The sequence below is a fragment of the Phyllostomus hastatus genome, unplaced genomic scaffold (assembly GCF_019186645.2).
Source record: "Phyllostomus hastatus isolate PE091 unplaced genomic scaffold, TTU_PhHast_1.1 phas_scaffold_501, whole genome shotgun sequence".
Classification (NCBI taxonomy): Eukaryota; Metazoa; Chordata; class Mammalia; order Chiroptera; family Phyllostomidae; genus Phyllostomus; species Phyllostomus hastatus.
Window position 1 is genome coordinate 14,862,880 of NW_025334033.1, and position 21,620 is coordinate 14,884,499.

Genomic DNA, 21,620 nt, shown 5'->3' on the forward strand with positions numbered 1-21,620 from the left:
TGTGTGCTTCTGAGGAGAGATCATACCTCTGCCTATAGTCTTGCCAGAGGGACAGAACTGAGAGTGATCAGACTTCTGCATCCAGCTGCCAGTTAACAAAAATACAGAAAACAGAAGAACACATCACGCTATACTATAGGACAAAATCAACCAAACTGGGAAACTCTACAGATTAAGTGACCCAGCCGGGTTTTTCCAACAGATAAATTATAAGGAAAAAAAAAAGGAAGGAGGGGAAACCTATATACTATAAGAGACTTAAAAAGCTTTTTTTTTAAGGCTAAACTATACTATTCTAAGGATATATCCAACTGGAGATGGGCGATAAACTATTAAAAATACACACACGAAATGATTCCTATGAAAGTCAGGAGTCAGGTCATTTTCAGAGGAAAGGAGGAGCTGAGATTGAGGAACAGGAATGGATTTCTGAAGTGGCTGACAACATTCCATTTCTTAACCTGAGGTGTTTATCATAGAAAAATAACAAAGATAATAATATAGCAATACACTACAGTTATTTTGTATGGTTTTCTTTATGTTTTATTTTACAATAAGAAGCTTTTTAAGATCATTTTGCAATAAGAAGAATAAATGTACAAAGCAAATCCAATTAACTTCCTAAATTTTCTTTTCTTGGCAAATCCTTATTTTATTACATAGTTAATCAGAGCAAGTGCATGTTTGTTCTTGGAATATATTTTTAAAGATCACTACAATGTAATCAGTTAACAAATGTTTATTAAGAATCTACTTTGTGCAAGACATTGCTGTCCCATTGCAATTGGATTATATATTCAAATACTTCCTCTGTTTCCTAGATTAACATCAGGTATTTGAAGTATTCACCATGGGTTTGAGTTTTTGTGTTGTTTGTTTATAACATTTAGCTTTATTAATTGATTGAACTACTATATTTTCGAGAAAAAAAGCTCATGAAACACCTCCACTCAGCACAAAAGGAAGTGGCCTCTTCTCCTGGTCTTAGCCACTGCTGGTACCAAACCATTGTCTAGTGGTCCAGGTTGCCTGCTCCTGCGGGTGTCGGCATCAGGCACTCTGCTTGCAGAGAATACTCTCTGTAACTGAGCTACACTTCACTGACTCATCATCCCAGCCTCATAACCACACCACCCATCTGGAAAGCCAGTTCCATGAAATGACAGTTTCAGAGTGGTTTATAGTGGGTACCAATTCCCAGCAAAACTAAAGGGTGTTTGAGAATTTTTACCCCAACTGAGATCACAAACATCCAGAAGCAACTCTTTTCCAGAAAAACTCAGTTTCTAAATCTAAAAGTTAACAGGCATCTTCTTTTTCTGCAAAGCAAAGAATCTACGAGAGTTGCAAAGCTATAAAATTGCTTTAAGTCCAAGAAGCTTCTACCTCAATCAAGAGTTATATAATAAATGATTATGATGATGATGATGATGATGATGATGATGATAATAGATCAATGATAGAGAGATAACATTGACCATGTGGAAGAGGCTGTTCTGAGCAGATTGCATGCATTCATTTATGTAGTCCTCATCACAACCCAAATAGAGGTAGTACTGTAGCATTCCCATTTTACAACTAGTAGGACCGGGGAGCACAGAGGTTAAATAACCTGATCAAGGTCACATAGCTAGAAAGTAGCAATGCTAGGACTCAAACCAAGTGGCCTGGCAACAGAGCCTATAACACTGCCACAAGTTCTTAACTCCTTGGCAAGCCCAGTAAATGATAGGGAATGGAAGATAATGGTTTCTGTTTGAACACTCGTTGCCTTGTTGAATTTGCACTTTAGATAACAATTCTGGCAGAGAGCACAGCCAATCAATGATCAAATGGCATCCACTCTGTCTCCTTAATAGCTCTTAGAGCTGTCAATTCTTCTCCATCCCCATTACTGCTGCTTGGATTCAAGCCACTATCATCCCTCCACCAAAGTCACCTTCCTGCCTCCTGCCCTAATTGGAGATAAGGATGAATGGCAAAAACAGAAGTACAGAAGGTACCACCAAGCCAGCCAAAGAATACACATACACCAGTCCCAACAATACCTAGAAGCAGGAGCTGGAGAGAAGTGGAAGTGGGTGCAAAACTCAGATCCTTACAAATCTAGAGAAAGAGGAAGGCAGAGCCCATATGAAGGTGTTAAATAAAATGACCCCATAACATGCAAGCCTCCAGGATCTACCTTCAGGGACTGGGGCACAGAGCAGCTGTAGATAAGGATTGCCTGCTTTCCTTCTGCCTCTTCTAGCCTCTCTGGGGCTTGGGACTCCTGATCAGAGAAGCTTGGCTGGCTCTAATCACCCTCCCTCCTGTGCTGGCCTTGCTGAAATGTGCCCTGGGCAGGGCATTGGGCAGGAAAGAGACTCCTCACATGATCCTGCTTAATCCTCCTTTCCTCTCTTCCTCAAGCTACACACTGAAGTTAAGAGCACAGCAGAAATGCAGACAAAAGGGGGTCCACGGTGGACGAGGAGGGCCCTGCTCCTTGGCATCCTCTGGGCTACTGCACACCTGCCTCTCCCAGGCGCTTCCCTGCCCCAGCGTGTCCCAAGGGCCACAGGTAGGTGGACACTGGGGTCAGCTACCCCTGCTGCTGCTGCTGCCACTGCCACATGTAGATGAAGGGACAAAGAAAGGGAAATTCTCATTTGACTCTTTTGCTTATGCTTTCTTCTGTATTTGCTCTGATTTTTAGCATTTGGAAGGATTTGAAACATTTTTGATCCCTCAAATAAGTTCTCAAAGACAGCACCGATATAATTCATAGGTATCATGAAGCAGGAGAGCCTCCAGTTTTTATTGTTGGAGACTTCATGAAAAAAATCTTTCATCCGAGAAATTCACTCTACCCACAGTAGATGATTCTTTGCTGGCCTGTGAACAACTTGGGCTCTGAAATGGGAAAATGAAATTGTGCAGATATCAGAAATCTTTATAATTAGGCATATAGTTTCCCCTGGAGGAGAAAGAGGGGTTCAGAATTCCCCTTTAGAAATTAAGCAGACAGGGAAGAGTGGTTTCATGTCTTCCTCTTTTTAATTCTTCTACTATCATCAACTTGCTTCATTCAAGTACCTCTTTCAGGTCCCCCAAAGACTAATCTTTTTTTTTTTTTTTTGAGAATCCACAACTACATCATATTCAAAATTGCTTTATACAATTTCACCAGGGTTCTTAAAATGCCACCCAGAAACCCCCCACTTTACAGTTTTCTTAAGCAATTTCCTGGTGTGGGCTTGGAAAGTGTGACTCCAACATCCTTCAAATTTTCACCACCTTTTCCTTACCAGGAAATAGCACCCAGTGTGTTATTTCTCCATCATCGGAGTTTCCGGAAGGGTTCTTCACAAAACAGGAGCGTGCAGATGGAGGCATCGTAATCTACTTCCTAATTATCCTTTACATGTTCATGGCCGTGTCTATTGTCTGTGACGAGTACTTCCTACCCTCCTTGGAAATCATCAGTGAATGTAAGTGGCTGGAAATCTCTGCTGTGGCCTTCCAGAATAGCTGTGCCACACACATAGAGGACTATCTCTGAAATAGCTCAGCACAACCACCTCTCAACTGGTTGCAGCATTTCATGATTAGAAATTAAGCTCACTTAGCAGTTTCTGAAAACATGATCTACTGGTTCAAGTCCATTGGTTGTATCCCTTCAATCATGGACATCACCCAGGATTCTAAGAACAGGTCTTTCACTGGTGCCCTGGTCCCTAAAATCAAGATATTAATGGTGTTTTATGCCTCATAGTCAAAAATGCCAAGTAGGAGCATCCTACTTGGTTAGTTTCATTATTTGAGTAGGCTCACCTCAGAGGAAGTCAAAATTAAGGGTTAGGTTGCCTATTGGACAGAAACAGCATCCCCCGCCCCACCCAAACAGCTAGCATTTCTTCACTGAGGGGAAGAGCAGGAACACAAACTCTCCTTTATCCATGGCCCCAGTCCCCTGCCCCGCTGAAATGCAAGTCAGGTTTTCTTCTCTTTTGTTCACTACAGTATAGCAGTATCCTTGGGACCTAATACAAGGCCTGGCGATAGTGGGGACATTCAACACATTTAACAATGACAATATTATAGACTAAGTCAGCATAAGTTTATTATAATTATCATTTAACTGAAGTAGATGTAAACGTGTACATTTTTACGCTGATGTTGTTTTGCATTTCCACCACCCAGAGGCTCCCAGTTCCCATTTGGTGTATGTGCTTTCAGTCTTTTGGATCTTGCTACCGATAGAGTTTAAGGGCTTTTCTTTTTTATCATATAATATTGTGTACACTTTCCCATATTATTAAATGCTCTTCAGAAGCATGATTTTTAACATTAGCATGACAGTTTAGGATTCTGTAAATGATTGGAGAACCTAAATCTGATTTTATATACATAGTAGGCACCATAGAGAAATTTATAACTTTTTAAGTTATTCATTTAATGAGATGTTTTATTTGTTTTTTAATTTTGTTTGTTTTAAATAATTTTATGCCTCCACTAGTATAAAATCTTTGCAAACTTTTCTGATCACATCCTGATAAAGATGCGGAGCTGTGCATATTTTAAGCTTTTCTTACACATTGTCAAAAGCATGTCACAAAGGGTGAATGAACTTCAACCTCCAGAATGCGTGGTAGCTTCCATTCCACAAAACCACGAACAATATCATTCTAAATGTCTTTGTCAAGTGCTTTAAAAATGGAACTTCATTTGATAAAATTTTGGTTTATCTTTTACTGTGTTTGTGAAGTTGAACTTTATATAATTTTATTGGAATTTTATTTTTTTCTTTTGTGTCTTATTGCCCATGTTCTAATGGGGTGGGTGGGTATAATTTGTATTTATCTTATTGATCTCCAAGACTTTGGAGATTTAAAATATAGGGACATTAACCCTTTTTATAATATATTTTTAAAATATAGAGACATTAACCCTTTTTATAATATATTTTTCATTTTTTCTTTTGTATTTTGTCTATTTATCACATTGAAATTTTACATGTTTTAAGTAAATTTATAGATAGTTTATGATTCTCCTTTTGGTTTTATACTTGGACTTTTTTATCCCTAGGTCAGAAAAATTGTCATATTTTATTTACTTATAGTTTTTTTTACATTTATTTATTTCATCCTGTAAGAATTAGTTTTGCTATAGGATACAATGGCTTTTTCTCAAAATTTGATCAATCTTTATATACTAAATTCTTATATATATATATGTGTGGATCTATTTCTATACTCTCAACTCTGTTGTAGTAATCTTATTTTTTCATCCTTATTTGTTAATCTTATTTGTAGCAATCTTATTTGTTCATCCTTGTGGGAAGAACCATACTTTCAAATAGAAAACCTAAAATAGATCATGTTAATTATATAAATCCAAGAAAATTCAAGGTATGCAATCCCACCTAGAATCTTTCTCTTTCAGGAAAGTAAAATAATCACTTTTAAAAAAATGTTTTGCTTTCACATTTCCAAACAATGACTTGGCTGAAAAAATAAACCCATCAAAAATGTTTATTAAAAAATTGCCTCTGGAGTTGTAAATAAATAATTTGTCCAACCCTGCAGAAAGACACCACTACATTAAAGTTTAGATTGCTACTTAAAAACAATCCTCACTAAGTGACTTCACAGCATATCCATAGCAATCACTTCTACCGTGCCCCTTGTGGAATTACTCTGAAACATCACCGACAACACGCACTTCTCAAGTGCACTGCCCTTGACTCTGAAACGGAACACCATAGCTGTTATAGATGCGTGACTGATGGATGTCACGCCACTGCCAAGTCTTCCTCAGCCACTGAGAATTGACCCCGGTCTTGAGTACTGAAAATACTGGCAACAAAGTGAGATAGAAATAGTGCAAGCTCAATTCATTTTTAAATGTCTGTCAATTAATACCATCATTTCTCTTTTCAAGGAAGGTCTAGCATGGCCTCATCCAAATGAGAACATAAGCAATAAAAAACAGTCTCCTTGGAATTTATTTATATCCACAGAAAAGTCTGCAAATGCTTTCTACTTCTCCATAGTTGCTTGATGAGCACTGAGTTACTATAGTTCCACCCATCCTGTCAACTGATAAATATCATTTCAAAACAGTTTACTGAAGCATTCCACAGAGTACTGAAGTGTTATTTACTTATTCATTTGTTAGTTATCTTAAAAACAATTAGAGAAGACAAAGCAGGGTTCTAAATTACATATATATGGTTTTATTTAGTCTTCAAAAAATATCATGAAGTAGAGACTGTCAGACGGTTTTCCTCAAGAGAAAACTGAGTCTGAGAAGATATGTAATTTTTCAAGGCTTCACAGTCAGTGTACAGCAAAGCCCTGGTCTCTCTACTGCCAAAACGCAAGAATGTTCTCAATTGCTATATAATTTTACACATCCTTGTTTGACAGTAGTTGCTGTAACATGATTATTTCAGAAAAACTTTTTTATATGAACAATCTTAAAACATGTTTTCTTCCCAAGGACACTGAAAATTTTGACCCCCCCCCACCAAAATCCTAACCACTACCCACAATGATGATAAAGGAAATATACTACAAAATGAAGACAATCCACTTAAAAAGTAAGCTTAGTCTTTTAGCAACCTATTGGAGGTTGTAAACTAATGTAATAAACATTTGTCCACAATAATGAAACTCTGAGGTCTACACTGTGTGGAGGATGTACATGAGAATATAGTATATCAAATAATCAGGTATGATGCAATGACTTTCTTTGCCATACATGTTAAGTGTCCCAACCTACAATACAATTGTAGAATTGGCAGGCTCCTGGCCCACCCTGGCCCTATCACCCCATTACTCTTCTTCAAATCACCAGCAGAAGGGGCCTCAGCAAGATGAAGGCTAGAAGAGGCTCAGGAGTGGGATCTCTATGCAGGGGACGGAGGAAGTGGAGGGCAGAGCCTCTTGCTGACATCCTGGCCTGGCACCAGCTCAGGCAAATAAGTGCTCTTTGTCTGTAGCTGTGTATGCTAGAATGGCAATTTCCCCCAGGGCTGCCATGACCTGAGGCTTCCAGCAAGGATCTTTCCTTCCTTGTTCTACTCATAATCATAAAAGGCACACAACCTCTCTTCCCCGACTCGACCCTGGAAAAGCAAGCACATACCTGTGTTACACAGCCTGAGACATTGCACTGTCATCCTAACAAAATGGTATTGCTTTATGCCCTTCCTCTAGTCCTATTGCTTTTTTGTCCATTTATATTCTATAGAAAAGGAGGCTAATGATTTTTTGAGCACAGAAGGCTGAAGTGAAATTAATCCAATTAGAGGAAATTTTAAAAAGTCACACTCTAGCTGTCTAGGGCATTTTACTTTTGCAAATAAAACCTGGTTTCTGTGGTGGGAGGGTGGTCAGGGGTTCAGGAAAGGGTTAAAAGGTGTCATCGGAGTGGGAATATTACCTGAGAGAAGTTAGAGCTGAGGGTAGTGGGGTAAGGAAAATGATTAAGGAGAGCTCCCTCATTCCCATCAGCTATGCTGCTCTAGTCAGGTACTTGGGCGGATACTCTCTGGAGTGTGTGTGTGTGTGTGTGTGTGTGTGTGTGTGTGTGTGCAGTTCATTTTTAGAAACACAAAAGTTCAGTATAAAGCCAAAAAAATCCTTTTTACATATTTTTTGATTGGTAATGGGGACCTCTTAGAATTAGTTAAACATTGTTCAGAGCAGCCTTTATTGAAATCTCTTTCCTCTGAAACTTTTCATTTTATTTTTTTATTTAATTTTTATTGTAATATTTTCCATTAGCATTTAGTCCCCTTATACCTACCGCCCCCCAGCAATCACCACACTGTTGTCATCCATGAGTCCTTTTTCCTTTCTGCTCATTTTAAATGTTACACCATTCTATTAGAAATTCTAACCCCTCTACCATACTGATCCTTTGAGGAATAACACATCTCAAGTGAACATGATCTTAATAAGGTATGGAGAAACATAATTCAATATTTACTTTTGTATTTAAAGTTTTGCTTATTCACTCTGCTTTGAACTAACATTTACCCATGTTCTACTTTATATTTCAGAAATAGAAAATAAGAAAGGAATGCAAGTTTTAATTCCAGGTAGATTTGGTTCTAAATTGATAAAATTGAAAAGGAGTCAAGTACTTCTGTGAGTATGGCATTTGGCTGGCCTACAGTTTCAGGGAGCGTTTGATTCTTAATCCTCATGAAATTTACTGAGGCAGAGCCGCCCCAAAGAACAAAGACTCGAGGAACAGTGCCTCTTCCCTGCCACGCTGGCACTCATCCTCCTCCTGAGGGCACTTTCATCCTCTTCGTTGGTCCTCTCTCTCTGCTCTAAATTGTGGCCACCTTGGGTTGCATCTAAATCTACCCCAGGTGCAGGGATCTAAATAAGCATCAACTTGTCTGGATATTATAAAGATGCTACTACAGGAACAAGTGATGATGATGATAAAGTTATGTATTCATCTCCTCACTTTACCTACATGGACAACTGAGAGGGCAGCTTTTTAAAACAAAAATGATCTTTGTGCCCATCCCACCTCTACAATTACTATGTGACCTTGGCAAATTATGGAGTTTAAACTCAGGTAATTGTGAGAAATGCCTTGCACAGGCATTATGTAACAGGCTTAGGGCAGGTGGACATTCGTTGTAATAGTACAGCTATTAGGTTGGGGGTTAGCAGGGTCCTTTTTTCAGTGGAATCAAGCATTTAAAACCATTGTACAAGGCTTCAGAACTATTCCATCACAGCTCACATAAAATATAAGGTGGTGACTATAAAGCTCTCAAAATGTTTTTATTTATTGTTCAGAACAGTAAATGTGCTCACAGAGCGTACACATGCAGATGTGCACGAAGAGGCAGGCATTCATTCCAATGATGTTAAATTTGCTCAAAATTTTCTAAAAAAATTTGAAATTAATGTCAGACCAAGTTTTGCAAAGCATAAAAAACTTTGGTTTGCTGTCACACTTCATTCTGTACCCTAAATAGAATTACTCAGCATGACTACCCACCCCAGTCACTAGAGTTGGGTCTGAGTGACTTTTGATTGCTTCCAAAATTTGAATTCATTCACAAAACAGGAAAATTTGCAATTGTTGAGGACATTTAAAAATCATGCCAGAGGATACCCAGTTACATACAGTCTATAGTTGTTAACTCCATTAAAATCTGAAAGGAACTGGAAACACATTAAAATGATAGCTGTGGTTAAATACAGCAGCGAGAGTATAAGTGACTCCTCTCCCTCTATTTTCCTTTATCCCCTAAATTTTCAAAAATGTAGGGTTTTTTTCTTTGATTACAGTAAAAAAAATTATTTAATATGAAAACTGGTACGGAGTCTAGAGTATAGAATCTATACTTGAAATTTTGAGTAAAAGTTTATAAAAGAATTAGAAGATGCCTTAAAGACTGTGTAGTCCAACCCCCTCCCCCCAACTTTACAGATGGCAAAGCGCAAGCCTTGCCTGAACTAACTTGTCTAAAACCTCAATATTAAGGGCCTTACTGGCAGGGCCAGCATCTGGGTCCCCATTTTAGTTTAAACCTGTTCCTACAGTATTTCCAGAAGTCGATTTTTTAAAAAATCTGTTATAAATTTCCCAACATCCTAGAAGAGAACACACCTAAGAAAAAGTGTGATGAGTTTTAGTAATCCATTCATTATCATAAAGTTGTACTTTATATAAACAATGTGATGATATCTAAACTTATAAAGCAAACTCACCTTAGACATTTCTACTCTGTCCTGATGGAAAATGTGATGATTCCTTTAGAGTAATAGAGAGGAAAGAAAGTAATAGCTGTAGGGAAAATAAAAACCCAAACAATTTATCTTTAATAATAAACTATAGCAGAGAGAAATGCTACCCAAAGGTCAGCAAACACAAAACCAGTCTATTCTAAAGTTCAGATGTATAAACCATTTTCACGAAATATGCTTATAACCTTAAGATATAACTTGTTAAAATATCTTTGAAGGTTTACACATCCATTGATATGGGTTCTTTCCTTTCAGAACTCAGTCAGAGCCCGTGAACAGCAACAGGCTTTACTGTTACTGCCCTCGGACTGTGAGAATGTTCAAAAGGGCGCCCCACTTCCCTACCTGGCAGCAACCCATTGGATCACACTTGAGACTGAACTCGAATGAAGCATCTTCAGCTAAACAAAGATGCGTCATTAACTCTTCAGCTGCATCGAGTTTGGACAGTAACTTCAAGATAAAGTATTTTGTTCTTTCTCAATTTCCTCCATATATTATCTAGCCCTGATTTGATTTGAGAATTCATGAAAATATCCAATATTCATAAATTTATGTGTTCTCTGGAATAAGCTGGGAAATTTCCAAAGTATCCCTGACTCCCAGTAACTACTGTTTCCCCCAAGGAATGCACTGGGGGCATTTATATGCCAGTGCCATGAGGCAGAGTAGATAGTGACTCAGTCATGTTCTAACTGGCCCACCTAACTGCCATTCTTATACTGGGTTTCTGTCATGAAACTGAAATAGCACTGGACTTAGGACTAATATGCAACCAATATACAATACTTGGGCTTTATGTAGTAACTTCTCACATTTAAGATCCTTGCTATCCATGTAACCTCAAGTTACTTAACCTCCTGAACCTATTTCTTTATCTGTAAAATGGAAATAGCACCATTCATATTTGAGGATGGATGAAATTAATAAATTTTGTGAGAGTGAGTTGCATACCATCAGTGTAATTTATTACGTATTTCATACCTCAAATGAAAAAAAGTTAATCACAGAGTAATAATCTTCATCTTGTTCTATTTTGCTTTATGGTCAGTTGATATATGTATAAATTATATCTCAAATTATATAATTGTCATATATTACATGGAGTGATATATATCACTCTAACCAGTAAAAGAAATGCTATGAAATATCACCTTTGTAAATCATTACTTCTCTCCATTCATTAGCCACTGCAAGTAGATGTTTATCCAATGATATGACCAAGGGCAAAGAGTGAGGAACAGGACAGAGGGCCTGGACCGGATCATCCCAGCTATCCTCAGAGCACTGTCCACAAGGCTTAGCAGCAAAAACCTAAGTCCTTACTAGGATCCAAAAGGCCTCACATGATCTGGCCACCTATTACCTTTGACTTTGTCATCTACTGCTTTCCCCTCACACACTTAATTCCAGACAAGCTGGCCTTCTGTTTCTTGAACACACGAGCTAGCTTCCACCTCAGAACCTTGGCACGCACTCCGTCTGCCTGGAATACTCTTACCACACGTATACATATGGCTGGCTCCCTCCCTTCGAAGTCTTTGTTAAGTCACCATATCTTAGTGAGGCCCTTTCTGCTAACCCAGTCTAAAATTACAATCTTTCCATCACGCAATTTCATATTCCCCCTCTGTGAATGTGTTCCTTGCTATTTCTAACATAACGGTGTGTTATCTTGCCTGTTTTCTCCCACTAGCATTAAAGCTCCACAAGGACAGAAACATTCTGCCATACTCCTATGCACATGAAAAGGCATCTGACATAGTAGGTTGTTAGTAAATGCAACAAATAAATGAACAATAGCCAGGAGTTCCTATTAACCACGGATGCTTAACAGAACACCCCTTAACAAACTGCGTTCGGCTAGATGGTTCTTGCTCAAGGTCAGAGGAGAGGGTGGGATCATCCGAAATCCCCTCCCTAGGATGGCAGGTGCCTGGGATGGGGAGATTCAAAACAGCAGGGGTTCCTCAAGCGTCTCTACTTCTTTACGGGCTCTTCAGGAAGTCTCTCCAGTATGGGGGTTCAAGTCAGACATTTTATGGGAGGCTTATGGCTCTAAAGCAAATGTTCTTAGAGAGAAAACACATGGAAGTTGCTCACCTTTTGTCCTAGCCTTACCAATATTGTGGCACTGCCATATCCTGTTAGTCAAAGCATCAGTCACAAAGGCTCATCTGGGTCCAGGAAGAGACATAAACTGCCCCCCCCCACCCCGCTTTTTTGATACGGAATAAAAGGTTCTGGGAAATCATGTGGGCAGAAATATTGTAGCCATTTTTGTAAAATACAACCTGCCACACTAAGAAAAAAAAATCAGTAAAGTCAAGGGCAGATGTCCCATCGGGGAAGTAGAACATGCGGAAGACCGGAGAACGAGCAACATATAATGGTCCCCACAGGCAAGAATGAGGAAAAATTGACCACAAGTGACAGAGACTCAACCAAGCACACCAGAATTTAAAGGGCCCAGAAGACTGAAGTGTCAAGAATCAATAGGTAAAATAAACAATAAACATCAACAAACTATTGCTATCAAGAGCCTTGGAAACCTGAATTTCAGTCCTAACTTTGTGACCTAGGGTAAATAACACCCACCCTGCTACCTCCATCAGCTGTTTTTTTATTCTACCAATGAAGCCTCGTGGGGGTTTCCGATGTGATGCTGTCTCAGCCTTCCCAAAGCAGGATGGTTTCTTCAACGTGGCTCCCTCTTTCCTTCCCATAGTAGGCCCCTTAGCTCTAAAGTTTAAGGGGTAAAAAATTTTGAGATTCTCATCCCATCAATCACTGAGGATAATGATTTGCATTCTTGTGAATGTGGTATTACAAACTGTGTGGTACCACACAGTTTGAATTGTGGCATTTTCTTGAATTTCCTACTCTAGAGCAGTTTTTTCATGGCTCAGTGATTTAAACCAACACTATTATTACACAATAGTCAATCTTGTTTATAGTTCATTTTCTCTGATTTGTATTTAGAAAAGGTTCAAATAGCCAATTTGTGAAGGTGTGCCTTAATACACTTCATTTATAGATCTTAAAAACTACCAATATTCACTTTTTCTCTTCTTTCAAGTTGGATTAGGATTCCCGAATTCCCTTGATTTTTCTCAGCTCCTATGGGAGCATTAAAGTTTTTAAAAGTCATGCTGTTGCTACACACCTACAAAAAGCAAGCAACCTTTTCTGGATCCCAAAACATCCATTTTTGCACTCAGAACAGAGTTGCAGCGTAGTTTCAATATACTTCCAACCTCATCTCTATTTTTACAGAAGCTTTAAATCGTGAAGTCATAAAGAAAGCAAGACACTGGATTCCTCTATTTCTTAACCTACATATTCTACTTTTCCAGTTGCAGTCAGTGTTAGTTCTTTTCTGTGAAGCTGTGGCTTTGAGTACCTGTTTTAGTTACAAAGACACACTCTTTCACTTTCCCAGGCATAACATAATCTCATTTGTCTTCAGCCCTTGGATTGTCTCAGGACGTTGCAGGCGCGACTTTCATGGCAGCCGGTAGTTCAGCTCCTGAATTAGTGACTGCTTTCCTAGGTAAATATTGTACCTTGTATTTTTTGCTAACCCTGTTATGATTTTATCTATTTCAAATCAACTCTAACTCACCTACTATCTTGCTCATAGGTGTATTTATCACAAAGGGAGATATTGGCATTAGCACCATTCTTGGATCTGCAATTTATAATCTCCTTGGAATCAGTGCTGCCTGTGGCTTGCTATCTAACGTGGTATGTACCAGAAATGTATTCAACAAAACCTATTGTCTCAACAAATTAAAGAACCGTTTATAGTTTAGCATTAACAAGGCACTAGGGATGTGTTCAATCAAATTTATTAATCAGTAGAAAAACCAGCAAGTACTCAATTTTAACTTAACCAACAAATAGCTCTTGGTCAAATTTATGAAAATCAGAGTTTTAGAAACAATTTTCCTTAAAAATTCCTTTTTCTCTAAGCAATATGCAAAAGATACTATTTTGCTACAAATATACAAACAATTTTCTTACATTAAGCTTGCACAGGAAGTCACAGTGTAACAGAAACGGTAAATTGCCACTTTACAGGTGTCACCGCTGTCATGTTGGCCCCTCCTCAGAGACTGCGTGGCGTATGCGGTCAGTGCGGCGGCCGTTCTTGGTACACTACTTGACAACCAAGTGCACTGGTAAGCTCGACGGAATCATTACTCTTATGTAAAACACAATTACAGAGACTTCATGAAATTCTAATGGTTTATTAACATCTCTTTCAAAAAAATGTTACTTCAGTCACTTCTCAGTTATCTGCCACGTTCACCCCATTTTCCAGTGGGCCTCTGAGCTAAAGCTCCTCATCACAATTGCTGGTTGCATTTTTCTCCCTTCTTTGCAATTTTTTCTCATCAGTCTCCTTTTTCTGTCTTAATAATCACTGGATGTTACCCTCCTTCCTTCTCCACTGACTTGACTGTTCACAAAGTCTCCCAACTTTGTTATCCCTTAAAGTCCCAACAGTTGGCACTTTCATCTATTGGGTTATTCACCTCACCTCAGTTAGGAGTGGTCATGGTCACCAGACTGGAGAGGGATGATAATGGAGGAAGTACAAGTCCCTTTGAATCCCTGCAACTTTCTCTCTGACATTATTTTGGAAGAGGAACTATAGCATTCTTCCTCTAAGACTCCAAAACATTTAGGTTTCAATGTTAAAAATTGCTTGCTTTCTTTGTAATATCCCTATACTTTTATGTTCCAATAAAAAAAGGGAATAGCATAGTGGACAGGTAACTTTTTCAGTATATACGCACCAGGTGTCTATTAGGTATTTATCAGTATGCTAGGAATCATAAGGGATAAGCAAATATAAAACCCACAGCTGCACAGGTTGTGACTTACACATGGCCAAAGGACACCAGAAAGGAAAAAAAAAAACAATATAAATGGCTTCCCCCTGGACTTTAACAGTGCTGCTTAATACCTGCTATCAAGAAAGGTAAAATCTAGTGGGGAGCAAGATAAATAATTCCAAAATCTAGTCTGTCTCCCAAAGAAAAACTGTTGGTTACAGTTGGGGTCTTTCTGGGACACAGGCACTGTCTGTAAGGGCACAATGACTGTGGGCGTATCCCTCCACGAGAGAAATCAAGACCTGTGTGCTTTCGGCTGTAGCAGAGATTCACTAGCTATAAAACAAAAGGTAAATGCACGGTTCAAATGTGATGGTATTCTTTATACAGGAAGCCACAGTTCAGGGAAATAGAGCTGTCAGTGCCTAAGGTATAATTTTATTCTTGAGATTTATCTCATTTTCTTGCTAATTCAGTTACATTAATATTATATTTTAATCTTTGTATAGGAAACTGAAAAGCCCCAACCAAAACCTAACATATTCCAAATGTTTTATAGAAAGCTCTTGTATTAAAAAATTTGAACACAGTAAAATGAACTAACACATACTATATTCTTTTATAATTATGTATTTTGGGGAATGGTTTCTGCCAATGAACTGAAAGATGAAGAATGCCCATTACTATCCATTAGCTTCACTTTAATTTTGAAAATCTGTAATTATTATTTTCTAAGCATTTTTATGACTACTATCTTGAAGAAATCTATAAATGAAGGTGAGTTTTCCAATCTGTGTTTCTTTAAATATAGAAAAAACATTAAAGATGCTATCAATAAATTTATAATAATGCTATATAACACATCCACAAAACCAAAATATATCTAGAAATATTTGATTGTTCTATTGCATTAAAAATGAAGCAGGTACTGCCCAAAAACTATTACCTCTCAAATAACTTTCATTTTTTATTAAAACACACACACACACAAATTTCTCTAATTTATAGGTATGAAGGAACTTTACTACTTTTGATATACGGATTATATGTTTTGGTGCTGTGCTTTGACATTAAAATTAACCACTACATTATAAAGAAATGCAGTCCTTGCTGCACCCGTCTTGCCAAAGCAATGGAGAGAAGCGAACAATCACTGACGGGCTGGGAAGATGAGGGTCAACCCTTCATCCGGCGGCAGTCAAGAAATGATAGTGGAATATTTCATGAAGATTCTGGTTACTCCCAGCTTTCTATGAGTTTGCATGGTCTTAATCAGGTTTCTGAAGGTAATAACCACATCTTGCCCCCTATTAAAGTCTATTCACTAATGAAACTTAGCCTCATCTCACTTCAGCAAGTATTATACACTTATTATATAAAAGACACTGGAGATTCAGAGATGAAGAAGTTAGGCCATATCCTTAAGCTTCCAATACTGTAAGAAAAATTAAACACCAAAATAGCTAAAATATAAAGGTTTAAGTACTTAAAGAAAGTGTAACTGTTTCCTAAATGGGATAGATTATTGAAAATTTGATGGGGATGGTTAGAAAGAAAGGACTATCACACATGGGAGCATTTAAACTGAGCCTTGTAGCATAGAAATTTTAATTGATGACCTGATTTGAAACCAGTAACTAAAAGCTACTGAAGTATTTATTAGGTAAATGATGCAGAGGTAAGAATAAAGTATATTCCATAGATGGACACCAAGGAAATATTATCTTGTTCAAGTACTAGCATAACTGAGAGCAAAATGTGCGCAGTAAGAAAGCAGAGGGAAGATGGATAGAAAGGAACAGGATAGGAAGAGACTTAAGTGTTTAAGAGTCTGTGCAAGTTTGTGAGCAGGTAAATCATTAGAACTGAAACATGTGCTAAAGGACACGGAGGGCTGTTAGAGGCCACTGAAACAGCTGATGTGTTTTAATAGATGACTACACAGAGCGGAGGCAGTGGGGATGAAAGAGAACAGATGTGAGACAATGCAGAGAAAGCATCCCAATTAAAGGACAATATGGAGCCAGAAAAGAGAACAGAGAAATTCTGAAGCTTTGACCATAATAGACTAAGAAAATGGAACACTGCTTACAAAAATTAGGAATTTAGGGAAAACGGCTGATGAGAAAAGGAAAAAAACAGTTGAATTTTAAATATATCATTTGAAGCAGTAGCAAAACATTTAGGTACAAATGTTTAGGAGAAAGTCATATGCAATTATGGCCAGAAATACGAAAGTATGGGTTACTTTTTTTATAAAATGGTTGTATAAAACAGTCTAAATTTAATTTAGTACATTAGGAAGGGAACTTATTCTAATTTACTATCTTAAAAAATTACATGATTTTTCCTCTTTTAATTAGTTTCTAGTATTTCAGGTAAAAGAGTTATACATCTCTAAGTCAAATTTTATAACAAGTCAAAAGAATCAGTCCAAAATTACAACAGCCCTAGCCAGTTGGCTCAGTGGTTGGAGCATCATCCCATAACTGAAGGGTTGTGGGTTCAATTCCTGGTCAGGGCACATGCCTAGGTTGCGGGTTTGTCATCAGCATGTGCAACCCCCATCCTGACACGTACAGTTCCCAGTCCCAGGTGCGTACAAAGGCAATCAATCAATACTCCTCTTGCATCAATGTTTCTTTCTCTTCCTCTCTCTAAAAAAGCAAATGAAAATGTCCTCATGTGAGGATTAAAAAATGTTATAATTATTACACTAAAATTATATCTAATATTAATGGCCCATTGGCTGAGGCTTTGCAAATTTTTTGAGTTACTTTACTAGCACTAGTTGTAATGTGATTTGATCAAATATATAGGTATATTATTTTGTAAATGCCATACAAATTTTAGACAAGTTTTAAGTGAATTATCATTTTTATCCAATATATTACTATTGTCTTCCACTGACTTCATAAAAAAATTGAATAAGGAACATACTCAAGTTTTATAAATGACATTGTACATTCTATACTAGTTCCTATTTTCTTAAGGTTCTTTCTATGAACTATGAATTCTGAAGTTAGTAATAAAAAAATGAAATAAGCCCCTCAAAAATCACTTACAATGAGAATTAGATTGGAATATTCAACTTAATAAAAATTATGCTCTAATTATTTTATAATCCCTAAGTATACTCTATCTGATACAGAGGGCCGGGCTGTGGCATCATCAGTTTGAGAAGTGGAGGCAACCAGATAGCGAAGGTAGAAGCCAGGTTAATCCCTAAGGAAAAAAAATTACTACAGACCATCCACATTGTAGAAAACCAAGAGATGTCAACTGACGCTTCCTAAACATTATCACTAACACCTTTAGTGACTATGAGTTTAAGGCCCCAAATTGAGAAATGCTGAGTATCACATTTTACACTGTCTGCCCTACCGTCTCAATTAGTTTTTTTGCCAGCAGTATCAGTAATGAGGTATTCAAATGTTTTAAATAGCCTTTTAAACCTGATACAGCTAATTTATTTCAATACAGCTTTCTAAATGGACATTTCTAACTTAATTGGCCATTTGAGAAAACTCACAACCATTTAATTTTTCCTCAACAGATCCGCCAAGCATTTTCAACATGCCTGAAGCAGATTTAAAACGAGTTTTTTGGGTACTCTCCCTTCCTATTATTACATTACTTTTTCTAACCACACCAGATTGTAGAAGGAAGTTTTGGAAAAATTATTTTGTGATAACCTTTTTCATGTCAGCACTATGGATATCTGCATTTACATATATCCTGGTTTGGATGGTCACGATAACTGGTATGTATCTTAAGTACAAGAGCACAGTTTTAAAAGAAAATAATCAGTTTCATATAAGAACTTCATATGTTCACTAAAGGTAATCCAGCTAAGGAGAAAATTTCTTTTTCAGCAAAGAATGAAGAATAATGTTGTTTACCATTGTTCTTACTGAAGAACAATGCTGTTTTAATTAAATTATATATTAATATTAACAATCATCCAGGTTTTGTGAGTTGCATATTACTTATCAACTATAGTCTCACAGTTATACAGTCCAGGAATACAATAAAGGGATCATCTTATAAATGAAATCAAATTCACAGGATGGCTTTCTATTAGGCTAAAATTAAGTCACACTGTATGGGGGTCCATAATTCACCCTTTATATTGAGTTCAATTACAAAATAAAAAGAAATAGCAAGATGCCAGTGTTTTGGGAAAATGATGGGTGCTCACTGTTTAACTGGAATACATTTTACTTTGCTCATTACTATGGCAATACAAACATACTATGAAATGAGTAAAAAGGATGTAAAATAAAGTTTCATTTTAGGTTTCTACTACCTTCATGACTGAGATTTAATTATTACTGCTTGGCTGGAATCAGCTCTAGTCCTATAGTACTCCTAGTCCAGAAGGAAAAACTGAATATAAACACAGAACAAAAAATTCAGAAATTTCTCCCCAGAGGTTAACCTGAATGAACTAGTGTCAGAGGTGAGCAAACAATCTCCTATATGCACAAATCACTGGGCCTCCTGTTTTTGCTAAATGAGGTCCATTTACTTACATCGAACCTATGAATATTTTCATACTACATTGGCAGAGCTGAAGAATTGCCACAGAGACCATAGTCTGCAAAGCCTAAAATAATTATTATCTGGCCCTTTACAAAAAAGCTTGCTGATCTCCAACTTTTCCCAAATTAATATATGACTTAGAATAGTATGCTAGCCAAAAGCAGATTATTTCTTTTTCTTTTTTTAATGAAGAAGATGAAAAAGTCCAATTAGTTTGCAAAGTAAATCTCTCCACACTTTCTCAGCCAAAACATATTTGACATTAAGAAAACAGGAAAAGAGCAAAATCACGTAACAGATCATAGAGCCTCCCCCCAAAGTGATAAATATTAGTGTTATATGTATGTACATATGAACTCTGGCCAATCAGTAACAAAAATTATCAATCAATTACAATTACAATTATCAATATATGTAAGCATGCAATAAACAGACTAAAAGTTTTTTTAATTGCTACTTGAAGGAAAGAAAGGAAAAATGACTTTAAAGCAAGTTTTCAATTATAACAATAAAACAGTTACATGTACTTTTTTTAACTTCCCAATGGTTCTATTTCCTAAAATGAATACGTTTCTGAAAAATGTGGAACTGACATCAAATTTAACAGAAGCTTAATAAATTGGAACTATGATGTTAGAAAGACTCAAGAAGAACCCTATTTTGTTTTCCTCAGATTTATGGTACTTTCTCAAAGAAAACATGAAAGTAAGGTGTATCACTAAAGTTGGACTTAAAAATATATACCATGGTAACACATTTAAAATTTTAAAATAGCTATAAATAATTTGCTTAACACTGAGTACATTAAGAAAATGCTTTTAAAGAGAAAAAATGACCAATTTCATTAGCATACATTAAGCACAGCCTTGATGATATAAAACAGTGATGACAACCAAAATTTCTGTAAACACACTGCAGAGGAGAACTACTCCTCGATAGAATTTTGTCTGTTAAATATCTGTTCTACCCATATTACTCAATTTACCAATCTTCTCCAAATATTTTGTTAGCTAAAATCTAAATGCATCTATTTTCTTTTCATTTACAAAGGAAATACCTGAAATATCTGCAGAGAATGGTTAGTGAACCTGTGAGATCTGTAACTCATAATATCTGTTTTTTACAGGGGAAACACTGGAAATTCCAGATACAATAATGGGCCTTACTTTATTAGCAGCAGGAACGAGCATACCAGACACAATTGCAAGTGTGTTGGTCACAAGAAAAGGTAAGAATCAGATCCCTCAAGCTGCAATGCCCATTCTTCAGGCCTGGCTGAACACTAAGCAAAATTACCTTTAAAAATATTTCCTCAGTAACATACTTTAAAAAAAATAACTCAAGAGGAAGGATTTACTGTTTAATAACAGATTAATTTCATTATATCTAATTCCCCAAATAAAATTCATTTGGAATGAGCATTAAATTGTAATTAAACAGGTTAAATCAGAATGAAAAGAAGTGATCTACAACTTATTGAAAAATGGTTTAATAGAGGTAACTATTAGATAAATAAATGTTAATACTTTAAATACTAAACTCACAAAATTACAAAATACAAATTCAGTAAGATTTTTGCTCTTATACAATCTTCCAAACCCAACAAACAAAAACAGTATCCAGTGTCTTTTAGGCTTATTAATAAAATACAGTATTGGTATGCACATTTTAACCACATGGGTTTTTTTTGCAGGCAAAGGAGATATGGCTATGTCTAACATCGTGGGGTCGAACGTGTTTGACATGCTGTGCCTAGGTGTTCCATGGTTGATTAAAACTGCCTTTATAAATACATCAGCTCCTGTAGAAGTGAACAGCAGAGGACTAATTTACATAACCATCTCTCTCAACGTTTCAATTATTTTTCTTTTTTTATCAGTTCACTTCAATGGCTGGAAACTAGACAAAAAGTTGGGCCTAGCCTGCCTATTATTATACTTGGGGCTTGCTACGTTATCAGTTCTATATGAACTTGGAATTGTTGGAGATAATAAAATAAGTGGCTGTGGAGGTTAATGTTAATAGTGATAGGTAGAAGTGTGAATGACAGAAAGGGGCAGAGAAGGAGTACTCCATTTCTTCATTTAAGTCAAATAAAAAAATCCTGAACTTTAGACTCTAAAACTTACTCAGAGTAATTCTTTACCATCAAATAAAACTAATTTAAAAATCAACCAAAATCACATCTTAATTTGTCTTGAGTCCTTTCTTATCAAGAACAATTACACAGAGATAACAGAAGTTTAAAAAAAAATCTATGCTTTACCTAACAATAAATAAGTTGATAAAAGCTAGAGAAACCTGAACAAACAAATCCCACTATGTAGTACTGAAAATAACAAGAAAATGGCTTATTTTATTAAAAAACAGTATAACCATTCATTTAAACTGAATGACCAGACTTGCTGTCTTTAAAAACCCAAACTTGAGATTAACAAAAATCACAGTATATTTAACACTA

The 21,620-nt window shown here is 36.7% G+C and overlaps 2 protein-coding genes across 2 annotated transcripts in view; one reads left to right on the forward strand and one right to left on the reverse strand.

Moving 5' to 3' along the window:
• The first annotated feature begins 2,442 nt into the window (after window positions 1–2,442).
• Window positions 2,443–21,531, forward strand: SLC24A5 (solute carrier family 24 member 5). Its single transcript, XM_045822609.1, has 9 exons — window positions 2,443–2,563; window positions 3,294–3,473; window positions 13,240–13,323; window positions 13,414–13,517; window positions 13,854–13,954; window positions 15,623–15,900; window positions 18,171–18,377; window positions 20,286–20,387; window positions 20,853–21,531. Exons 1-9 carry the CDS (start codon window positions 2,443–2,445, stop codon window positions 21,173–21,175), a joined length of 1,500 nt encoding a protein of 499 aa, XP_045678565.1. The 3' UTR covers window positions 21,176–21,531.
• MYEF2 (myelin expression factor 2) overlaps window positions 16,066–21,620 on the reverse strand; it is a 35,778-nt gene continuing 30,223 nt past the window's right edge. Inside the window, exon 18 of the mRNA XM_045822603.1 lies at window positions 16,066–17,271. The gene's annotated coding sequence lies outside the window, so the exon portion shown is untranslated. The remainder of the gene's footprint in view (window positions 17,272–21,620) is intronic.